Source organism: Simochromis diagramma, unplaced genomic scaffold (assembly GCF_900408965.1).
Source record: "Simochromis diagramma unplaced genomic scaffold, fSimDia1.1 OVJJ01000596.1, whole genome shotgun sequence".
NCBI classification, from domain to species: domain Eukaryota; kingdom Metazoa; phylum Chordata; class Actinopteri; order Cichliformes; family Cichlidae; genus Simochromis; species Simochromis diagramma.
Genome location: NW_024387245.1, coordinates 17188746 through 17205339, shown reverse-complemented (window position 1 = coordinate 17205339; position 16594 = coordinate 17188746). Strand labels below are relative to the sequence as shown.

The 16594-nt window shown below is 40.2% G+C and overlaps 4 protein-coding genes across 5 annotated transcripts in view; 3 read left to right on the top strand and 1 right to left on the bottom strand.

Moving 5' to 3' along the window:
• The window catches only part of katnal2 (katanin p60 subunit A-like 2), a 26234-nt gene extending 14063 nt beyond the window's left edge, over positions 1–12171 (top strand). Inside the window, exon 16 of the mRNA XM_040000591.1 lies at positions 11953–12171. Within this exon, the coding sequence (XP_039856525.1) occupies positions 11953–12092 (140 nt within the window). The 3' untranslated portion in view covers positions 12093–12171. The remainder of the gene's footprint in view (positions 1–11952) is intronic.
• On the top strand, positions 7202–9001 carry LOC120714400. Its single transcript, XM_040000592.1, has 2 exons — positions 7202–8137; positions 8287–9001. Exons 1-2 carry the CDS (start codon positions 7315–7317, stop codon positions 8355–8357), a joined length of 894 nt encoding a protein of 297 aa, XP_039856526.1. The 5' UTR covers positions 7202–7314; the 3' UTR covers positions 8358–9001.
• On the top strand, positions 9030–11768 carry LOC120714402 (katanin p60 ATPase-containing subunit A-like 2). Its single transcript, XM_040000596.1, has 2 exons — positions 9030–9781; positions 10540–11768. Exons 1-2 carry the CDS (start codon positions 9590–9592, stop codon positions 10798–10800), a joined length of 453 nt encoding a protein of 150 aa, XP_039856530.1. The 5' UTR covers positions 9030–9589; the 3' UTR covers positions 10801–11768.
• Positions 12139–16594, bottom strand: hdhd2 (haloacid dehalogenase-like hydrolase domain containing 2). 2 transcript variants are annotated; one of them, XM_040000595.1, is made up of 9 exons: positions 16485–16594; positions 14780–14889; positions 14424–14526; positions 14033–14138; positions 13658–13742; positions 13235–13400; positions 12996–13046; positions 12628–12691; positions 12139–12465 (listed from the first exon to the last, which is right to left on the bottom strand). In XM_040000595.1, exons 2-9 carry the CDS (start codon positions 14878–14880, stop codon positions 12362–12364), a joined length of 780 nt encoding a protein of 259 aa, XP_039856529.1. In that variant the 5' UTR covers positions 14881–14889; positions 16485–16594; the 3' UTR covers positions 12139–12361. The 2 variants fall into 2 exon arrangements, with proteins under 2 accessions (XP_039856529.1, XP_039856527.1); XM_040000593.1 differs by having other exon boundaries at positions 16518–16592.

The following is a 16594-nucleotide window of genomic DNA, read 5'->3' as shown; positions in this document are numbered from 1 at the left end:
ACTGTTAATGTTAGCTATGTTACATTGCTGCCTCTGTTCGGTGGTGTCGAGCTAAACGGACTTTAACGTGTGTTTGAACGAGCTGACGGTTCACTCATTAAGCTGAAAGAAAGATGCTTTAATCACAGGAGTCACACATGTGTCCACTGCACCATCTGGGAACTCATCTTGTTTCGTAATAACACAAACACTAAATCCTCCTTCTTTTGTGCTGTTTTGTAGCAGTGTATACACCTGAGACTGCCACCTGTCTGTCTGTCCTGCACTCTCTCTCTTTTTCTTTCTCTCTGATTGTGTAATAAAAGTATGAACATGTGTTTATAAGTTACACTTGTGTTTGAATCCTGCAGCTTATCACACATTTGATTTCCATGTGTGACAACTGCAAGTGTCCAGAGTGAGGACAGACTGAGGGACACACTGCTGCACATCATCTGTGAGGCTTTGCACCCCTGATGATCCACCAGGACAAACTCAACAGTGTGTGAGGAAGAGGAGGAGGAAGAGCCAGCAGCAGCTGACAGATGGAGAGAATAGACAGACTGTTCCCTGTTTGTGAAGGACTGCTAGAAAAGTTTAAAATAACTAATTGTCTGTCCTGAATCAGTCTTATTAGGTAATGTTCAAATCATTTTATCATTCCAGTGTTTTCAGTGTGGGAGAAAGTACTCAGGGCCTTCAAGTTACACACTATGAAAGGCAGCAACAAGTGTAATATTCAGAAACCTAAAGTGTGTATCAGCAGCAGAATGGACCTAAAAATAAATGTTTGTTTCAGTTCTATGAAGCTTTGAGTATTTTGGATTAGTAGTACTGCTGTGTTTGTTGCATCATATTGCTGTAATTGTTTATATGCTTTATATATTCTGAGGTAAGTTGATCTATAGTGTTACATCATATTCTATAAGGATGTTATGTGTTTGTATACTTTCTGCCCAGTTTGACCCATTTAGCAGAAGCCAGCCTGTTTAAGGCTCTGATATCTATTCTGTATGACTTAAAGCAGTTATGACATGGTCTGATTTTCTCACCCAATAAAGAAATATTTCATATATCAGTCTACTCTTCATTTTATCAGAAACAGTTATCACAGCTTGTACATTTTCTTTTTATAAATATATGTAAGCAATGAGCCAAATTTAGTAATGCCAACATACTGAAGGAACAACATTTGTCTCTTATATATGATCAGTGTTGGGACTAACGCGTTATTAAGTAACGCGTTACAGTAACTACGTTATTATTGTGGTAACGAGCACGGTAACTAGTTATTATGCCAAAACCAGGAACGCGTTACTCGTTACTGGGATTTAAATAGGCTCGTTATTCGTTACTTCGTGTGGTGGCTATCACGGAGCTTCCACAGATTCAGTAACATTAGCAAGTGGTGGAGGCCAGCAGGTGGATGAAGGAAAAGGGAGGCAAGAGGAGAGACCCGAAGCGGCCGCTGGTCCGAGTGTCAGGTGAACTGAACTTCAGGTAAGAAGTTATGACCTGCAGTCTCTCTGGGTCAGATATGAACCAAGTTTAGGTGGAGTTTATTTTCGTTATGCTGACTTTTTCATACTGCGTGCTAGCTAGCATGACGGAGTTTCTATACAGCTGGGTGGTGCTATGTTACTGATGTTGAACTTTATTTTGTTCATAAGGTTAATTATTAGAGTTGCCAACCGTCCCGTAAAAAACGGAATCGTCTCGTATTCAGAGAAAATATCATGCGTTTCGTATTGAGGTGAAAAGGAACAGTTTGTCCCGGACTTCAGCTACAATGAAAAAGACACAAAGCTGGAGTTATTCTGTCTTTACGCTGCACAGCTGCCTCTTCTTCTCTCATTCTCTCCTCTCCTGTTTCTACTTCAATCATGAAACTGATCAATGATCAGCTGATCGGCTTTTCTCTCTTGTTTGTTTATCGCCCACTTTGCGCCAGAAAGAGGAAACCAGCGGATGTCGCGCTAAACAACAGCAGCATGTTTAAGCTTGATCAGCTGTTGTTAGAATTTATTTAATATTAATTTCTAGTATCAGCTGATGTTTGCTGGAGCCACAGCTGTAAACCTGCTGGTCATGATATGGTTTGGTTATGTGATGAGAGGGAAACATGAAGATGAAACCAGGAGATGTCCTTACTGAATCATCAGAGCTGTGATGGAGAAACAGGTTTACCTTTTAGGTGACATGAATGAGTTGAAGGGAAGTTATGAACTGTTTCTGAGAGACAAATAACACCAAGATCCTTTTCTAAGCAGCTGACAGCTGGTAACTGTGCAGGGGCGGGTCTAGCAAAGTGTTGCCAGGGGTCCATGTAGGGCATTAAAAGGGAAAGGGGGGCACAAGGAAATACTTTCTTATTCTCATTTAAAATGTCTCACTTTTAAAAAAATAATTATCTGAGTCTTACAACAAACAATTGATAGATTGATAGATATATACCATCAAAACAGTGTACATCACTGTCACAACAGTGTTTATTTTCATTCAAAGGCTTTATGATTTTTCCTATAATGGTGGGCTGGTCTCTAGTCAAAATGCCCGGGACGATTTTTTTGTCCCAGTCCAGCCCTGTATGCAGCTCATCTGCAGTCTGGTGTTACCTACATCTTCCTATTCAGAAGGCAGAATTTCCGAGTTCTGAGTACAATCGAAAGCACCACGACTGCAGTTTTTGTGTTGGATGTAAAAAGCAGGCTAGGATAGAATCAGGCGTGGGATTTCTCTCGTGGAAATGGGCACATTATTTTTTCCCTTTCTATTGGTAGGTGGCACAGTGCACTTGTGGCAAGTAAGCAAGCTAGAAGACTGGCAATCTTGCTGGGTATCCAGTTACGGAAGCAACATATTAACAAGAGAATTCTGAGTAAAACCAAAGTTACTTTCCCTAGTAACTAGTTACTCTGAAAGTAACGAGTAACTTGAAGTAACTGAGTTACTTTTGATAGAAGTAACTAGTAATGTAACTTAAGTTACTAATTTAAAGTAACTTACCCAACACTGTATATGATACACCTATATATGCACTGTCAAAGACACTTGTCTTTGAGTGAAGATTTAAGGTGATAAGACATATAAATAACTGCAACTTGAATCTGTACTGAAGCTCAGTATTTGACACAGAGTTCATGTTCACTGCTGTAATAGCTAATAATGATTAATATAATAACTATAATATTGGCCATATTATATTTACATTACCAAAGTGATATGACTTTAGTCTCATGAACAACATCAGCTAATTCTTATTTACTAACTAATCTTAAATGACTGTTCAGTACAGAAATGAAGCCCAAAAATCATGTTTTACTGTCCTGTGGTCTCAGCCTCAGATACTTATCAAATCACACAAAGCTCTTGTAGAAACAAACAAACAAATGAACAAAATATGTTCTCCTTCATTTCTGTCAAACCAAGTTGTATGACACGTTTCCAGCGGTTAGTATCATGGTTGCTAGGCAACCTGGGAAGCGCGACGGAGACTAGCACTTACACCCCCGGAGAGCAGTCATTTCGGGGTAGTACCTTAGACCCCCGCGGAGTCATCATTTTGCGTTTCTACCTTTAAAAGCCGGAGAGCAGTCAAATGCTGGAAGTGGAAGCTAAATTGGCTAGTCATTCATATGTATATTGGGTCGTTACCTAGGAATTCTGGAGGGAGGGGATTGGGGGAGAAATCAACACACATGAGTCTAGGTCCTTTGTTGCTGACATTTATTGATAAAAACAGTAGTTTCATTTCATGTTATTTCCTTTTTCATTTCAAGCAAGGAAGTGGATGTAGTTAGTAAGTAAGATATTTCAGACATTATTCTGACACAGAGGAGGAGATACTGGAATTATAATTAGTATCTATGCATGCATTTGTGATTTTGTTTGACCTTCCCATTGCTCACAATTTGAATTTGTTCACACTGCAGATGAGTGTCTCAGTCCCCAAACAAGCTCTCTTTTTCGGTGGAGAAGCAGTCTCCTCATCCGCAGTGAGTGTGGAGAAATCAACACACATGAGTCTAGGTCCTTTGTTGCTGACATTTATTGATAAAAACAGTAGTTTCATTTCATGTTATTTCCTTTTTCATTTCAAGCAAGGAAGTGGATGTAGTTAGTAAGTAAGATATTTCAGACATTATTCTGACACAGAGGAGGAGATACTGGAATTATAATTAGTATCTATGCATGCATTTGTGATTTTGTTTGACCTTCCCATTGCTTACAGTACAAAAAACCAACCATTTGTACACATATGTACTAATAATAATAAAAAGTGAGTGCAACACTGCAACCCGTCACCCCGTCGTTCAGTGGTCGTTGATCAGTGGTCCATTGTGGCACCATTCAGAGCACTGGTACAATAGTACCAGCAAGATATGGGAAGACATTGCAAATGTACTTGGATTTTAGGTTGCAAGCCACCCAAAACTTGATCCCAAACTTGTCAGGTTTACTTGCAAACACTTGGAGTGTTTCAGTATGCCATCTTAGGGAGAACTCAACACACATGTAGGTCCTTTGTTGCTGACATTTATTGATGAAAATAGAAAAAAAACCAACCGTTTGTACACATGTTTACAAATAATAACAAAAATTGAGTGAGTACATTACAACATTTTCAGCAATCACTCACAATCCTGGCACTGCCACGGTATCTGTCGTCTGCATTTACCACATGTGTACCTGTAGCAGTGAACACATCGCACAGTGGCCTGATTTTTTTTGCATCTGTGTTTGACCTGACACGTGGCCCTTTTTCCAGGGCTCGGTGTGGAGGGTTGTGTCCGAAGCAACTGTTCTTTTCTTTCCTTCTTCGCAGCTACATGAGAGTGAGCCAATTCGGTTGCAAGGGCCACCAGGAAGTCCACCCGTCTTTCCTTCGTCCCGGTGCATTCTTGATACAGCACATGTGCATTCAGTGCTGCCATGTCAATCATGTTATAAAACACGGCAACTGGCCAGCGCCGTGTTCCTTTGCGGACAGTGTACTCCCGAACCATCTGGTCCATCACATCCACGCCACACTTTGTCTTGTTGTAAAGGGTGACAGTGTTTGGCTTCCTTTTGGTAGTGTTTTCGGTCTGAACCACGCTGTGCATGCTGCTAAGAATATATACTGTCTTCTTCCGTTTGGCCGCATACGCCGTCAGCGTGGCAGCAGAGGTTGAAAACACCTAAGAAATAAGATAAATTGTTAATTCCATAGCCCTTTTACACACAATGAAACACATAAACATAGAACCACAAAAGACCTGCAACATACCTGAGTGGTGAATTCATTGCGATCTGTCTGTCTAGTGGATTGAGGAATTTCCCTGCGAATCTTGTTGACTGTGCCGAGGATGGTGGTTTTCCGTCTAAGAAGTTTTTGCGCAAGTGAAAGCGATGTGAAAAAATTGTCAGTGGTAACATTTCTGCCCTTGTCCAGGAATGGTTCCATCAGCCTCATAACTACATTTTCGGAAAGTCTCTCCCCAGTGGGACGATTGGGGTCCTTGCCAAGATATGGGAAGACATTGCAAATGTACTTGGATTTTAGGTCGCAAGCCACCCAAAACTTGATCCCAAACTTGTCCGGTTTACTGGCAATATACTGCAGGAAACTGCACCGAGTTTTTGATGGGAAAAGCTGTTCATCGATGGTGATATGTAGACCAGGGTTGTAGCACGTGATGCAGTTGGTGACAAATGATCCCCACACACTGGAAATTGCAGCGAACTTATCAGTCTTTGCTCGATCACAGCGGGTGGACTTGTCATCAAAGCGTAGGTGTTGCATGATGTCTTGGAAGCGGTTTCGTGCCATAGTTCCAATTATCTGTGGGTTTCCCAGGTTTGCTGACCAGCAGTCATTTACAGATGGAACCCTGTAAACCCCCCGCAAGATGACAATAGCAATAAATGCCATTAGTTCAGGGAGGTCCATGAACCAACAAACATGCTCCGTTTGCTGTGCATGTTGAATAGTCCATTCTTGAATGCTACGAAGCATGTCAAGAGTGATGAAACACAGGAAGCTCTGAAGGCGACTCAAGATACTTCTCCTGGCCTTAGCCGTTGGCTCTCCATCTGCAGCGTACGGTTCTATAGGGGTGAAAGGGAGACGGGTCCCCACATGTTCTTCACGCCACACTGTGCCATCTTTCGCTGTCTCAGTCCCCATACAAGCTCTCTTTTTTGGTGGAGAAGCAGTCTCCTCATCTGCAGTGTGAACAAATTCAAATTGTGAGCAATGGGAAGGTCAAACAAAATCACAAATGCATGCATAGATACTAATTATAATTCCAGTATCTCCTCCTCTGTGTCAGAATAATGTCTGAAATATCTTACTTACTAACTACATCCACTTCCTTGCTTGAAATGAAAAAGGAAATAACATGAAATGAAACTACTGTTTTTATCAATAAATGTCAGCAACAAAGGACCTAGACTCATGTGTGTTGATTTCTCCACACTCACTGCGGATGAGGAGACTGCTTCTCCACCGAAAAAGAGAGCTTGTTTGGGGACTGAGACACTCATCTGCAGTGTGAACAAATTCAAATTGTGAGCAATGGGAAGGTCAAACAAAATCACAAATGCATGCATAGATACTAATTATAATTCCAGTATCTCCTCCTCTGTGTCAGAATAATGTCTGAAATATCTTACTTACTAACTACATCCACTTCCTTGCTTGAAATGAAAAAGGAAATAACATGAAATGAAACTACTGTTTTTATCAATAAATGTCAGCAACAAAGGACCTAGACTCATGTGTGTTGATTTCTCCCCCAATCCCCTCCCTCCAGAATTCCTAGGTAACGACCCAATATACATATGAATGACTAGCCAATTTAGCTTCCACTTCCAGCATTTGACTGCTCTCCGGCTTTTAAAGGTAGAAACGCAAAATGATGACTCCGCGGGGGTCTAAGGTAGAAGCCTTCTTGACTTGACTGCTCTCCGGCTTTTAAAGGTAGAACGGTAGAAGCTGGGAATTCCAGTCTAGACCGTCCCATACAGACAAACTTGCCGTTTATTTTACAAATCGAGCTCAACACTGCCCCTAGCGTCCTGGAGCACTTCCGTTGTGTTTTGGAATTTGCATGTGTTTTGGAGTTTGCAAGTGTTTTTGAGTTTGCAAGTGTTTTGGATTTTGCAAGTGTTTTGGAGTTTGTACGTGTTTTGGAGTTTGCATGTGTTTTTTAGTTTGCAAGTGTTTTGGAGTTTGCAAGTGTTTTGGAATTTGCATGTGTTTTGGAGTTTGCATGTGCTTTGGAGTTTGCAAGTGTTTTGGAGTTTGTACGTGCTTTGTCTCTAGGGGCCACCGTAGATAATGCATCCAATATGAAGCGGGCCTTTAAAGTCAGGATGCCAGAAGTAGAGCACCCTGAAGGTGACAGCAGTGATGACCTCGATGATGAAACAATGTGGGAGGATGCAGAAGGTTCTGATCCATGGTCAACGGGTGAACATCTTTCTTGCTTCGCCCACTCGCTGCAACTTGTAATCAGTGATGGGATGAAAGAGGTAAAGGCAATAGCTAGAGCCATTGCCAAAGCCAGCAAGTTTACAAACCTGCTGCATAGCAGTAGTAACCACAAAGACTTGTTTGAGGCACACTTTGGCTCCAATAAGTCCATCCCAGCAGGAAACAACACCCGCTGGAATAGCACCTACAGACAGTTAAAGGCTCTGATCACACTTGACCACGGGGCCATCACTGAAATGTGCAGCAATACAGAGAATTTAGTGTTTTCAACCCGAGAGTGGGCTCAGCTGAAAGACCTTTGTGCTTTGCTTGAGCCTTTTTCTGATGCAACAGACCTTACAGAAGGTGATCATCAGGTGACTATTAGCATGGTGGTCCCCACTGTTCTGGACTTGAAGAATCATCTTATAAAGATGGAAGTACAAATGCCCCAGGCCGGAACTATAGTCAGGGCACTGAAAAGATCCTTAGAGAAACGGTTCTCTGGAATTTTCAGGCAGATTTGCATGGACGAAAAGGATCCAGAAGAGCTGTTTAGCCATCGGATCTACTTCCTTGCCACCATGCTCGACCCCCAGTTTGGACTGACCTGGGTAGATTTACCCAGGTCAGTCCAAAATGGTGAAACCGGACCAGCACTGAAGAGGTTCAGAGATGACCTTAAAAAGTCATTAATAGGTGACTGTATAATAATAATAATTTATTGTTATTGTTGTTTTTGTTGTTCCACTTATTATCACTGTCTTTGGTTTTATAGCATCATTAGAAGCATCCTGTCTAATCCTGTCTTTGTGTGTGTGTGTGTGTGTGTGTGCACCCTTTTCCAGACCTTTTGATCACAGAGGTAGACAGAGACGGACCTGCAGCACCAACAGAAGAAGACAGAATTATCAGATAGTGACTCAGCGCCACCCCCAAAACAACGTCTTCTTTCACGCTACAAGGCATTTAGGTTGCAACGCAGCACAAGCCAGGACTCGAGCACTGATGCACAAATAAGCAAGTACCTAGACAGCATAAATGACTCTGACTGTGATGCACTCACCTTTTGGTCAAAAAACAAAGAGCGTTTCCCCAGTCTACACAGTGAGGTGTGCACATGTCTTTATATTGTTTGATTACAGAATTTTACTTAAAATGGTGTTGTTTGACTAAATAAATGTGACCATTGACTTTTAAATAACATCTGCATATCACTTTGTGTTGACAGGCCTTATCCATTTTAGGGAAGTTGATATCATACAGTGTAATTTGACTAGTACTACTACAATAGGACATGATGCAATTTCAAGTTTATAATCTTCAGTTTGATGTTACAATTTTATCTATATATAAAGTATAACTGAAACCAGTTACATATTTCATATTTTACAGTTGTTGGAGGTGATCGCTGTTTTGTCAGATGACTTTGGGGCCAGTCAGTACCATCATGTCAGCCCTTAAAAAGCACACAAAAGTTAGTCTTTTTTGTCCCGGTCTTGGTCTCGGTCTTGGTCTCGTCTCGACTTGGTCTTGGTCTCGATACCCTCTGGTCTTGGTCTTGTCTTGGTCTCGATACCCTCTGGTTTTGGTCTCGGTCTTGGTCTCGATACCCTCTGGTCTTGGTCTTGTCTTGGTCTCGGATTAGGCGGTCTTGACTACAAGTCTAGTACTAAGTCAGTCACTCCTGTTTCTGTGCTTCATCACATTGCGAGTGTTGCAAGCAACACCTGACAGCCTCTATCCAGTCGTTTTATTTTACACATGTAATGGGATTTTTATACTGTTGCTTTCACAAGTGTGGTAGTTAGTCGTTGACCTAATAAGCTAAGTTCTGCATGCGCTCATAGCCACATTTAAGTGGCGGCATCCACTAGTTGCCTAGATACACCCTCAACTGGTTGATGTACACACACACACACATTAATAAACAAGCCTGGCAAGAAGCTGATTTTATCTTAATTTGTTCTTTGGAATATGATGTAAAAATATGAAAATCCTCCATATGACTCTTGCTGAATGTGTCCACTACAGAGCAGCAGAGGGCTTTGTTTTGAATGAATTGATCTTTTGTATTAATGAAGGCCCAGGCTCTATCCATTTCCCTTACCCGATGTTTCATTCTAAAAGACACCTATTTACGCAACCGGGATGTGTGCGGGGGCCAATTTCTGGCTTATGTCTTCCACATGCATCACTCACTCTCTGTTGTGTGTGTGTGTGTGTGTGTATGCTTTTCCAAAGGACATCTATTTGCACAGCCCCAATGTGCGATGGGAGGATATCATCGGTCTGGAGGATGCCAAGCGATTAGTCAAAGAGGCCGTCGTTTATCCCATTAAGGTGCGGCCGCTACCCGAGCATGCTGGTATTTCAGCTCCGGTCGCCCATCTTCGATTCTGAATACATCTCTTTTAAAGGGCTTAAAGAGAAGGAGGGCAGTGGGGTCAGGCCAGTCTATTAGAGTGACATTAAATCTATACCTGGGATATTATGGTAACACAGATACAGAGATGGATAGGAAGACACATGTGGCATGCCATGTAGAATTTATTATACACAGCCACAATCACACAATTTGTGCTTCTGCAAATAGATAAAAACCCGCACACACACAGAAATAGATGCACACACTTTTGTCATCATCGCCCAGACCTTTCTCATGGATATGATGACAACAAATCAGGTTGTCTGCATCCTCTTGACATTTACAGACGAAGATGAGGACTGATGTGTCCATCTCCTTGTATATATTCTGCTGGCCTGTTTTATTGAACATCGTCTCTCTGCCTTCCCACAATCCTAAACTTTTGCTTCCATTATTATTCATTCTCTGAGCTATAGGTCAGTTTGGTCATTTCAGCCAGCCTGTGTTTGCCACCTAAAATTTAAACTAATTTGTTGTGTGTGGTATTTGCAGCACTGATCAGCTATAAATCAGACTTATCAGGTTTCTTTGCACAGAGCTCAGTTTGCTATTGGTGTGCTGAAAATGGAAATACAATGTGTTCTCATACTGAGCTAGGATGTGATTTACTCAAGTTGTATACTGTTTTATTCATGTTTCCCCCTCATTCTTTGACTCAGTCTCTCCTCCTCAGTATCCCCAACTCTTTACAGGCATCCTGTCTCCATGGAAGGGTTTACTGCTCTATGGTCCCCCGGGTAAGGACTCAAGTGTAGATGTGCCACTGCTGCTGTCCACAAAAGCTCTGTTCACTGCTTTCAGAGGCGAGCACGAGGGGAGTCGCAGGATAAAGACAGAGTTACTGGTTCAGATGGTTGAGTCTTACCTCTTCACCAGCTTGCCAAGCCATGACATCTCACTGGCTGCCTCCTCTCAGCTGCACAGGAGGCGTTGAGCTATGCACTGTACTGGAGTACGAAGCATTGACAAAGGCGTTTAATCATTATGCTTCACATTTTTCAATTACCATTTGATTTCATGAAATTATATATGTTATCTAGAAGGAAATGTGTTCATTCACATGCTTCTGTGTTTTATTTCCAGGAGATGGAGGGCTACTCTGGCTCAGATATAAGATGGCATGTAAGGAAGCTGTCATGAGACCAGTTGGAAAAATCTTTGATGCTCTGGAGTCACATCAGGATGGTAGGACAACACACACACACACAACCTGCAGCTGAATGTAGCTATAACAAATGAGCTGGTGGTAGAAACAGATCTGCATTGGTGGGACTGATGTCGAAATAGTCACATCCTATAAGTATCTGGGAGTTCAACTGGATCACAAGCTGGAGTGGTCTGCCAGCAAGGATGCTTCCTACAAAAGGGGTCTGAGCTGGCTTTACTTTCTACGAAGACTCAGATCCTTCAATGTATGCAGCAGGCTGCTCTATATGTTTTATCAGTCTTTTGCTGCGAGCACCATCTTTTTTGCTGTAGCATGCTGGGGTGCAGGCATCAAAGCAAAGGATGCAAACAGACTGAAGAAATTCATCAGGGAGACAGAGTCTGCTGCTGGCATGAAGCTTGCCACCCTGGAGGAGGTGATCAGCGACAGAATGCTGGCAAGACTGCTGGCAATCATGGACAATGAGTCCCACCCCCTCCATAACACACTGGACAATCTGAAGAGCAGTTTCAGCAACAGGTTCCTTCAACCTCGCTGTCTGAGGGAAAGTTACAGGAGGTCGTTCCTTCCCGCTGCAATCAGACTCTTTAATTCATCCACTTGGGTCAGGTCCACAAATGTGGAACAGAATTAATCACACCTCAGTGCACCCTGTCACTTTTGTACACATGACACATATTTGCAAACATACTTGTCCTTTTATATTTATACTTATATCTCTATATTTATCTTAATATTTATCTACCAGTATCTCTGTTTCTACACTCATTTTATATGAGTGCTTGTTGTTTGTTGTATATTTGCTGCTATGACAACTCAATTTCTCTCTGGGATTAATAAAGTTTCTCTGATTCTGAAAGTCAAGATTGACCCCTACAACAGCCATCTTCTCTGTCTTACTTTGATTCTCTTTTACAGATGACACAGACATGCCCGCCATCCAACTGGAAACTGTAACAACAGCTGATTTCCTGAATGTGATTGAACACACCAAACACTCAGCACGAAACCTGATAGACAGATACACAGACTGGGAGAGAGAGTACCAATCTGTCTGACACTAGAACAGCACAATTTAAAAAAAAAAAAATGCTGGTTGAATCATTTGTTTTCTTTTTTTATTTTCTGAAAAAAAATATACAATCTAATACAACGAAACTTTTGTTATGGTGACTGGTACTTTGAGTCAAACTACTATAGCATGACTGTTTTCGATTTATCAGGATGTTCTGAGGAAAATAATTTCATATCTTAAGTCTCTCCACTGTTGAAACATTAGCAGTGTTACTTGTGCAAATGAAACAGGAAGCTTATTTTTACTTGGCGCTCAAAGCAGATTCTGCAGGATGTGTTCAACAGCATCTGGGAAACTGTCACATATCAGGTGGGGAGCTGGGCTTATTTTATTCTCATCGCCTTCTCTGTATTTACCTAAAACATAACAGGAGAGAAGATGGTTAGCAACAAGAAAAAAAAAATTATGATAGATGAAGTAGCTAGAAATGTAGCTTCTAATAAAGACGCCACAGTGGAAGAGAAAGCTGAAGGGATCAGCTGAAGATGAAATGAGAAGCTGACTGTTTCTCAGCTCACCAGTTCTGACAAGAATACCCAACATTCCTGAATTTTGAGCCCCGCCTACATCATCTCTGGCGTCCTGTTGGAGAAAACAAACAAACAAACAAAAAAAAAAAGCACAGACCTACTTTTAGTAAATTGTGAGGGTGTTAATCAGTCACAGGCTGGTGAAGAAATGTATATCACAGGGCCACTCAGTGTAAAGACCACCATTTTATTTTAATGTTACCACTAGGAAGAAAAAAAAGATTTTTTAACATTAGTATATCTTGTAAGAGGTACTAAAACTGTCAACAGCAACAATAACATTACAATAAATGGTTATACTGTATACAAGAGAAAGCCAAAAACTCACTTTCTGTCAAAAATGATAATATACTTACATCCCCTATCATGACAGCTTCACTGGGGCTACATCCTAAATCAGACAGAGCCTATTTGAAGAAATGAGAAGAGGCTTCAATGGTTGTTGGTACCAAAAAGCATAAAAAAAAAATCAAATACTAAACACAAAAAGATTGTATAGATGCTATAATGTCAAGTAAGTATCTGACGTGTCTGTTATAAAATCAACAATTGTCTTATTATATGAGGAAAAATAAAATCAAAATAAATTCCACACCTGTGTAAAAAATGTCTTTTCAGGCTTTCCAACTACAGTAGCTTTACAGTCGGTGGCATACTCCAGTCCCGTCACGAAAGGCCCGGGTCCGAGGGCCAAACCATCCTTACGTTTGTAGTAGCGAGCCTTATGGATGGCGATGAGAGGAGCTCCATCCAGAATCATTCTTGAAAGGAATACACATTTAAAACAATGACATTTTAGAAAGCAAAATCACAAACACCAAGTTTATTATATGGTCTCATTTTTCAAGAAATAAGACATAACTGCACAAATATGCCCAAATAAAACGCTTGCTTTGCTACTACTGTATATCAAAAAAAAATAATACAAAGTATCTGATATTTTTGAGTAAAAATATCAGACACACTGAAGATTTTGCTGATATATATGTCAGCTGCTAAACTTGACCAAGTTTAACACCTGAAAGCCTTGTTGAGTGTGGAGTAGTTGAAGTGATCAGGAGCAAGTCCAATGACGACAGCATTCGGCTCTGACGTCTCAATCCCTGCAAAAGGAAGAAAAAATATATAACTGGAGGTTTTTTAATAAATTATTATTCATCTATATAATTTTATAGTAACTGCTAAAGAGATATAGATTTATGAATTCTTTGTGCTTCATTTTTAACAAAATGCTTGTAGACAATTAGAATTTTTTATAAAGCTATAATGTCTTAAACATAAATAGTTTATCCTATTTGGTTACTGAAACAAATGATAAGTAAAACAACATAAATTCAGGTCTACCTCTCTGTCACTCACACACACACACCACCACACACTCTCAACTTCGTACCAGTGAAATCTTCCAGGGCGCTGTCTTCCACCAGCAGCAGGGGTCTGTGTTGTTTCTGCTCTAACAAACTCCTTGCTGCACTCAGAGAAGTGAAGATCTCATTTTCCTGTACAGTAAAGGTCATTTTTCAAGATCACATAAGGCAGCACTCTCGAGGTCAAAATGGCATCACAGTCCTTTCAGTTTGTTGATTTATTAAGTAAATCACCAGTTTTGCTTTTCTTCGCCTAATTTTGACTTCTGCACTAACATTCTTTTCATCACTTTACTTTTGGGAAAAAACAGACATTACAAAACAAGATCACAGCGGTTCCCCTTCTAAAGGTCATTTTGATTTCTTTTGGTACTGCAGTAAAAGTTTCTGCTATAAGAAAGGGTGTGGCTATTTCACCTGGAGGTTAAAATTGAGGCGTTGCAGCCTTTCAAATAAGATCCTCTTACTCTCCTTGGTTGTGTTGGTCACAAACTTGACAGCTACAGACGCCTGCCGTAACCTGATAATGCACAAGAACACAAAAGAAAACATCTAGCAATTCAAACCATGTTTACAATTCACAGCACTCTATCACAGGAAAAGAACTGATCTAAGATAAAGATATGCAGCAAGCACAAGACAGAAAAAGGTTTTTGAGTAGTGTTCAAGTAATATAAAAAAAATAATTTTCAGTCTTTCTTTTCATTCATAGAGTAACATCCTGACTCTCAATGCGCCATCTTAGGTCTGATTTTTTCCCTCCTGCCATCTACCTGTTAAGGGCATCCTGCGCCCCGGGCACTGCTGTGTCTTCTATATGCAGAGTTCCACTCAGGTCAATGAGCACAGCCTTCAGCGCTCGTCTGCCTGCCATCCTGGAGGCCTGCACAGGAAAGAAAGGCAATGATGTCACGAGAAGTCATTTTCTTAATAAATTAATCTGTTATTTTTGTAAGGAAACACTAAAAATTGTAATATAAGGTGAATGATATTCTGTAATCTAAATTTATCTACATTTATTCAGATTTACAGAAAAAAATCGTAGTATTTACAAAGTCAGAACTGGGGAATTTGGGACATTTCCTTTTTGTTGTTGCTTAAACTAATGCTCTTTACAGTGTTTTCACTTGTTGTGAACTAATCTGAAAGAGCACAAATACAGGATGTTCTTAACATTTTAGATAACACATTAGATAAGACCTGTTTGGAACGCAGTATCTGATTACGATTTCTAAACCGCTACATATGACCATCGTCCACTGTAAATGGAGCTTTAGTTGTTTTGGGTTTTTTTTTTAAAAAAAAAGCTTATTCTTTGATAACAATTTATTATTTTGGAGATTATATGTTTATAATCATAATTCACAGTGGTGGTGGCAGAATCTGTCAGATTACCGGCCAAACTGAGAGGATTACTAGTTTCTGTTATGGGTTTCTGCCGAGAATGCAGATTTATGGATCTGTAGGTATTTGATTTCAGGCTATGAGTCCCTATTATTTAGACATACTTGGATTTGCGTCGTGTAGTTATCAGTGCAAGGGTACAATTAATGCTCTTAATACCCACCTAAAACCACACACACACACACACAAACACAGAGCGTGTAAGGCTACGTATCTAACATCTGCAGTCATCTCTACAGACAACAGAAAAAATACTGAACTGTCAAGAAAGTGCTAGGATAAAAATAATAAACCTGGTTTATGTGTGTGGTAAAGGTACTAAATCATAACCTAAAGATGTAACTTAACAGGCTTGACAAGTCTCTTACATTCAGGCCTGATGTATTGTACAACATTACTCCACTTTGTATGTTTATTTAATATCTGGCACACTTGTAGCGTGCGTACAGTGAAGTGGGAAACAGGCAGGAAAAGAATAAAATCTAACACATATTCGTATCTCGTACACATTTGTCGTTCCATATTTAAAGCTTTCAGCACTTACTAATTGTACTAAACATTGTAATGGCTGGTTTTTGAGAAAAGGTGTATAAACTGTCTGTTTGACAACTTTAATGTGTACTATCCGTATGATAATTGAATCGAATAAAAGCACACATAAAACTGTTAATACATCTTTCAATAGAATTCGCATTAAAACATCTCATGACAAAACTTTGAAGCAAAAACATGTTTGGTCCTTGGGAGATAGACAAAAACACAAGGGGGGAAGGTTTTTTTTCGAAAGCTATTTAGTATTTTAAATAATATTTCTGAACCACTTTTTCAAAAACCGGGTTTACATGCTGTATCAGGAGAGGTGTAATGTACACAATAACAATAAATAAGCTTTAGTATTTTGTGCATGAATTATTTTCAAACTCATTGTGATGAGACAGAAAATGGTTCGAATGTTTTCGGAATTATATACATGGCACAATAATTTAAAAAACCTTTATTATTCATTCCCAAATGAGAGAATTAATGATAAAAGTTTCCATTTATATAAAAGGTACAAAAGCGCTTCAAACTGACCTACTGAGAGCGTAAAGAGCCAGTACAGCTAACCTTCAACAGCATCAGCAGTAACCCTCCTACTTCCTGTTGACGTTTTCTTCTTCGTAGATTTAAAACGGGTTTGTTAT

Coding starts and splice junctions, on each gene's coding strand:
- LOC120714400 (XM_040000592.1), top strand. CDS start 7,315: ATGAAGCGGGCCTTTAAAGTCAGGATGCCAGAAGTAGAGCACCCTGAA. Junction 8,138..8,286: donor CCTTAAAAAGTCATTAATAG/GTGACTGTATAA, acceptor ACCCTTTTCCAG/ACCTTTTGATCACAGAGGTA.
- hdhd2 (XM_040000593.1), bottom strand. Junction 13,047..13,234: donor AAAAGACATTTTTTACACAG/GTGTGGAATTTA, acceptor TTCTTCAAATAG/GCTCTGTCTGATTTAGGATG. Junction 12,692..12,995: donor AAGCTGTCATGATAGGGGAT/GTAAGTATATTA, acceptor TTTCTCCAACAG/GACGCCAGAGATGATGTAGG.
- LOC120714402 (XM_040000596.1), top strand. CDS start 9,590: ATGTGTGCGGGGGCCAATTTCTGGCTTATGTCTTCCACATGCATCACT. Junction 9,782..10,539: donor CCGTCGTTTATCCCATTAAG/GTGCGGCCGCTA, acceptor TCTCCTCCTCAG/TATCCCCAACTCTTTACAGG.